The 7,014-nt window shown below is 30.4% G+C and overlaps 1 protein-coding gene across 1 annotated transcript; it reads left to right on the top strand.

Moving 5' to 3' along the window:
* The first annotated feature begins 1,636 nt into the window (after positions 1–1,636).
* On the top strand, positions 1,637–2,854 carry LOC106467032 (ADP-ribosylation factor-like protein 16). The gene has a single exon (XM_013927341.2). It carries the CDS (start codon positions 2,038–2,040, stop codon positions 2,554–2,556), a length of 519 nt encoding a protein of 172 aa, XP_013782795.1. The 5' UTR covers positions 1,637–2,037; the 3' UTR covers positions 2,557–2,854.
* The last annotated feature ends 4,160 nt before the right edge of the window (positions 2,855–7,014 follow it).

The raw sequence follows: 7,014 nt of genomic DNA, 5'->3' as shown, positions 1-7,014 counted from the left end.
TACCCATTCAAGCCATCTCCAGCCATTATAAAGAAAACTGGTTTCTTTGTTTATCAAGAGTTTTATTGTGTACTGGAGAAGTTAAGTTTCATAAAGTGACAGAAATGTGTAATACAAGATTCTGAACAAAAACCTCTTTTTCCTGTTAGGTTCTAACACTGTAAAATTCAAATTAGATGAGGAAGATTACCAGATTGGAAGTTGAAAAGCACAGTTCTGAAGAAGATGCGTGGATCATATTTAAAGATAAGGTATGTCTAGTTATTTTTTAAGTGTTTTATGTAATAGTACTCTTTGAATTTTGAGTCAATATATATTCTATAGTGATATTTTACATGTTAACTTGTAAATTATTCAGCAAATACTCTTATGATGTGTATAAACAGTGTACTTTGCAAAAATTTATGAATAAGTTTTAGCATTTACTGTAATATCCCTACAATGCATTTGTTAATTCAACATTAATTTAGTAAATAGTGACTTGAAGAGTTTGTTAATAATTCTTTATCATCACACTGTAAAAAGATAGATTAATCTAAATTCAAGGTATAGATAAAAGAAAAATACTGTGTGAAAGTACCTGTTAAAACTTCTCTTAAGTTAAAAGTAAACTTATTGTTTTTGTTGATAGAAGTATAGCACTAGTTTATAAAGTTTTATATTTAATTAAGTAAATGTAAATTTACCTACTAACAGTTTTGAAGACAGAAGATAATAAAGTTTATCCAACATAAGAGCTTAACAAAAATTTAAGAAAAAAACAAAATGATAGAAGGCTATTTAAGCTATTTTTTGTTATTATGTGTTTTATCGATGTACACATCCAACAAACACCTGTAAAGTTTTAGACTGTAAAACAGATTGCAATATACATCATCATCAGGGAAACCAAACCATTCCAAAAATTTATAGCTCAAACAATTAAAAAAAATTTTTAGAACAAGTCTACATCTGGATTTTTCAAACTTCAATCTGTTAATCATGACTTTCACATTTATTTACAATTTCTTCATCAGATCATACATAGGATGGCTGTCCAAAACTATCCCACTTTTTATACACTCCAAAAAAAAAGCAAGCTCAACATTTTTAGTCTTTCTTTGAAGCTTAAATTTATTAAACCAGATATCATATAGTAGCCTTTCTCTGCAATTTTTTACAACATTTTTTGTGGTAAGCCTGTTACCTCTCTACAGTGACTAATGTTTGACAGTGATGTTGTAAGCATAGTAACATTCTGATACTTTCACACATTTGCAGTCTTCCTTGAGAGAATTGAGTAGTTTATTACAGAGAATTATTAATTTTTACTTGATGATGGTTTTCAAAAATGTATGTGCCCTATATGTAAAAAGAAAATGCCTTGAAGTTAGTCTTAAGTTGCCATTTGATCATGATCAGCAAAAGTGCTTTTATTAATTTTTTTGTCATATAGGTTTATGATGTAACACCTTACATCAGTCAACACCCTGGAGGGCTAGCATTACTTAAGTATGCAGGACAAGATGCTACCAAAGCCATCTTAGAGCAACCAGCTCATAAAGTTGTTCCAAACTTTCTTCTTAGATTGCTAGAAAAATATCTTATTGGCAAATTGAGCAATTTGTCTTTAGATACTAACACTTGAATTCAGTGAATGATAAACAGATGTGTGCACTGCCTTTCAAAGCATCTAATGATAAACAGATGTGTGCACTGCCTTTCAAAGCATCTAATGATAAACAGATGTGTGCATTGCCTTTCATTCTTTCACCTAGTAATAAATCAAATTTATATTTAAGTGCTAGTGTGATTTTAGGAAATTTCTTGGGAATGTGTTAAAAAAATCTTATCAAGTAAATTGTGGTTAACTACTGACTTAGTAATAAATGTAAGAACTTGGAACTGTGATGGTGAATCTTAAGATTTAAAAAAAAAGGAAAGAAAATTTCTGTTATGTACAAAATTCTTCATAGTCACAGTTATTGTTGTTCTACTGAATAAACATATTCTTTCAGTAAAGTTAAACCAAAAGTATTTGGAAGTATAGTTTGTGAAATGATTCTGTGTGTTGGACCAAAAGGATGTGGAAAGACACTTCTTCTGAAGAGGTTGCAGTTGGAGAGTTTTCCAAAAAATGAAATCACCTCCGAAGAAGTCATTCCTACCACTGTCCCTACAGTTGGAATTAATATAACTACAATAAAACTATCAAGGAAAGTTGATACTACAATTCATGAGCTTGGTGGAGCAATGGCACCTATTTGGCCTTGCCACTTCTCACAGTGTCGAGGGTTGATGTTCGTAATAGATACAAGCAATCTCATGCAGATAAGTGCTGCCTGCATTCAGTTATATGAGATAGTTACCCATGAATCATTGCAAACTGCTCAGATTTTAATTATTTTAAATAAAATTGATGTGCCAGTCACAACTAGTATTATAGAAGTTAAGGACGTTCTACGTTTAGAACAACTGAAGCAGCATGCTAAACAGAGTATAGAGACTGTTGAAGTGAGTGCATTTTCTGGAGATGGTGTTGAAAATATCAGGAAGTGGTTGCTTCAATTTCAATAGCAAAACATAACGTGTTTGACGGCCCATCTTTTAAAATAAAGAACATGTTTAACAATCAGGTATAATTGAAGACAATATCTTTTGGTAGAGATATGAAACTCTTAATAATTTTTCTGCGTTATTAGGTATATTTATTAGTACCATTTACAATGCATATAACTTACAAGAGACGTAAATACATTGAAAGGAGAAAGGGAAGTTAAAATTATTAATAAGCAATTTAATGTGATAACATTTGGAAGTGTAATGTACTAGTTACTCAATCATTTGTTTCTCTTGTTCTTCATTCTTTGTTATAATAGTGTATTATAAAAATGAGATGATATTATATTTTTTAAAGAAATTTGGTAAACTTAAAACTATAAAATGTTTTCTAGATTCTATAGTAGCTATACGTGTACAACTTTTAAAAATGTATCATCGTGTTTGTGTGACACACAAGTTTCACTATAGACTTTTAAAAATGTGTCATCGTGTTTGTGTGACACACAAGTTTCACTATAGACTTTAAAAATGTATCATCGTGTATGTGTGACACACAAGTTTCACTATAGACTTTTAAAAATGTGTCATCGTGTATGTGTGACACACAAGTTTCACTATAGACTTTTAAAAATGTGTCATCGTGTATGTGTGACACACAAGTTTCACTATAGACTTTTAAAAATGTATCATCGTGTTTGTGTGACACACAAGTTTCACTATAGACTTACCAAACATTTTTTTATTTCTAACTAAAAACACTCAACGTTTGTTATCATTGTAATATTACTGACAGTGTGTTGTTTGTTAAGGATAAAATATTTTAGTTCTAGGTATTCACATAACTTGTTGAAGGAAGTTTTCCTGTATTTTTCTGTATGAATAATATCTCTATTTTTAATAGAAGTTTTTAGCCATGTAAAGATTTCTTGATACTATGAAAATCAGCAACGTAAATCCTCTCAAATGCAATATATGTAAACTTTTGACATTAGAGTACTCTAGCATTTACCATATCTGTAGAAAACTTGTCAACAGGAATCAAGTTCTTGTAGCTTTTCTTTCCCTTTCTTTTAAACCAATTGTATTTCAGTATTTCTGATGAGTTACTTACATACTTCTGTATTGAAAGACAATAATCATTACACACGGTGTTAATATATATAATACTATACATCAGATAGGATAATATCATATAATTGATTCCAAGATAGGTTGTTAATGTATACCATACAGGATGACAACATATATAATACTATACATCAGACAGGATGATATTATATATAATATTATACCCCAGATAGGATGATATCATATAATTGATTCCAAGATAGGTTGTTAACATATACCATACAGGATGACAACATATATAATACTATACATAACATGATATTCTATATAATATTATACCCCAGATAGGATGATATTATATACCATATAGGATGACAACATATATATAATACTATACATCAGATAAGATAATATCCTATATACCATATAGGATGGTAACGTATATAATACTATACATCAGATAAGATAATATCCTATATACCATATAGGATGATAACATATATAATACTATATTCCAGATAGTTTGTTAACGTGTACTGTGCACAAGTTAGGATGATAATACATTTTTAATATTATACATCAGATATTATTATATCATGTTAACACATCATTTGGTATATATATGATACATGCTAAATGATGTGTTAACATTCTGTATACTAAACAGTGTAATAACATATATATTATACATCAGATAATGTGCTAACATTTTAATAGGATATGCCAGATAGAATGATGATACAACAGATAACATAATAACATTTATAATACTATACCCCAGATAGGGTGATCATATATATGTATATATATAATACTATAGGATGGTAATGTCCACCAGATGACATATATCATCATCCTATCTTATTATGTATCAACATGCTACTTAGTGTATAGTATCATACAGGTATAACCGTATCATCCTATCTAATATGTATGATACTATACACTAAGTAGCATGTTGATACATACAGTTATATCAGATAGGATGATAATATGTATGATAATGTCTTTGTGAGTGATCCATACTCCTAAGTATGGGCAATGAATAATATATAGAAATATTATTTTATTACAAATTACAGCTTTTACCCTAAGGAAACATATTTTAAAAATAGGTATGACATTTTGATCACTGTTACAATCATTCTCAAGTACCTAAGTTTTTTTAGAATGATCCAACCATCTTACCCATTTTAAAGGTATTCTTCCTTATTGTAAAAGCTGTAACGTGTAATAAAATAGTATTTATAATCAGTAAGTAAACTCAAAATGAAACTATTAATGTATAGAAATATTTTTTGGAATATTGAAATTGTGAGTTGCTTACAGAATAAAATGTAAAAAGTGAAGCTTTTTGTTTTGTCACATGTATTTACCTGAAATAGATTTAAAAAACTTCTGTTAGTTGCATTTGTAAGTTTATTGTATCTCAGAAATTACATAGTCACAGTAGTTCAAAAAACAAAAACACTTGATCACTGACCAAATAAGTCAAAGAAACTCATTTTTCTGATTATAAATGTACAGTCTTTAATAAACAACTGGGATCATAAAAACAGTTTAGACAAATGGATTAAAGACCAGTTTCGTGTCAATCCAATGTAAACAGGAAACTTGAAAGAAAAATCTCATGTACATTCTGAAGGTCAAACAGTGTTTTTCACTTTATAGAAGTGTTCAAGAACTTTCCTTATTTGTCTTCAGAAGTGCCATTATTTTGATCCAAGTGAGAGCAGATGGTGTAACTTATGACAATTCACTGCTAATATTTAGTTGTTGGGTGTTGCTTTTAAGTTTCATCAATTGTTAACATGTGAAAGAAGTAAGTGATACATGTAAGGCAGCTCTAGCATTCAGGGCTGTGCATATTTATGGTAATATTTGACTGGCTCTCAAGATCTTGTTTCCACTGATATGTTCGGTACTGGTATTTCTGGAACGTTTTAAACACATTGATAGATTATTTCAGTTGTGCTTCAACTCTGTGGTTTATCACGTAAAACATAATCAAATAACATTTTGCAAGATATATGACCTTTAGTGTAAAAGTTCAAGTTCACAAAGTCCCTCTCCCCCATGTTTTACTCATTTGAAACAAACTGAATGAAAATTCATCTCATAAACTGAGTGCTATCCCACTTTTCCTAGAATAGAACCATGTTTTAGATATATTTTAAAGAAAAGGTTATCCACTTACAGAAGCCTAACATTGAACTTATCATATATTCACTTTATACTTGCACCTTATACAGACCTCAAAGTTTGGAGCAAATTAATCTAGACAAGTTTACTTTTAGTGTAAATAGAGAAGTATTATGGTGTATTGTGAACAGTAACTGATACACTTATACTGCAACAAAAGAGGTTTTAACAATGTCTGGAGTTTGTAAAAAATACATGGACTTTTCTCTATGTTTAAATACTCTTAATTTTGAGCTTTCAGTCCTCTTAATGGAGCTTTCATTTGGCAACAGTATACTAAATAATACCTGGATCAAATGTAAAGCCTTCACCAACTCACCTGAGACTGTATCAGAAGAAAGCCTACAAACTTAATACAAGCTGCAGGTGTTCTACAAAATGCAAACAGATAACATGACTACATAGACTTTTACCTTCCTCCCTTGACTCAGCTGTAACTAGGAAGTGACAAAGCTAAAATTCAGGGTTTGAGCAGTGCAGATAGCCGATTGTGTACAAAACGAATACAAAAGTATGTAAACTTATACTAGGTAAATGAAAAGTTAGACATTAACTTCTGGAAAATTTGACATGTGTATAAAACGAGTTCAGCTGGCCTTAACAACATGAAATGAAAGGTACCACAGTTATAAATAGTGCTTATGAAAAAGGAAAGTTTGATTGTAACAAAAATCCCCAAATCCCAATCTGATGATAGTTGTAAGATTTTTTTTATGCAGTGTGAACTAAGCCTAATAAAAGTATTAAACAAAGTATGTTTTAGCATAAAGCTACACAATAAGCTAACTGCACTCTGTCCACCACAGGGAACCAAATCCTGGATTTTGGAATTATAAGTTTGTAAACTTACCACTGATCCACTAGGGGATTAAATGGTGTCAAATTAGTTGGTAATAGTTGTTAGCGTGCCCAGAATATGACTTCGAGGATTCATGATTCACAGCTCGTTGTCTCAAAAATGCAATCCGCACCTTAGGATCCTTGGTGCGCTATAAGAATAATGGTCAAGTTGCACTGTTCCATCTGACAGGAGTAGCTAAGAGTTAGTGGTGGGTGTAGAGTGAGAAAGTACAGTTCTCCATTATAAGAAAAATCAAGATATTCAGAAATGTTTGTGTGAAAAGTCATCATCACTTATGTTGTCCTTTTCACCATTCATTCTAGATTTTAAACTTTTCTCTCAATTTTGCTTGGAGGAAGAAA

This window comes from Limulus polyphemus, unplaced genomic scaffold, assembly GCF_000517525.1.
Source record: "Limulus polyphemus unplaced genomic scaffold, Limulus_polyphemus-2.1.2 Scaffold2465, whole genome shotgun sequence".
In the NCBI taxonomy this organism is placed as follows: domain Eukaryota; kingdom Metazoa; phylum Arthropoda; class Merostomata; order Xiphosura; family Limulidae; genus Limulus; species Limulus polyphemus.
Note: the sequence above shows the minus strand (reverse complement) of the source record. Positions and strands in the feature narration are given on the sequence as shown.

Coding starts and splice junctions, on each gene's coding strand:
- LOC106467032 (XM_013927341.2), top strand. CDS start 2,038: ATGATTCTGTGTGTTGGACCAAAAGGATGTGGAAAGACACTTCTTCTG.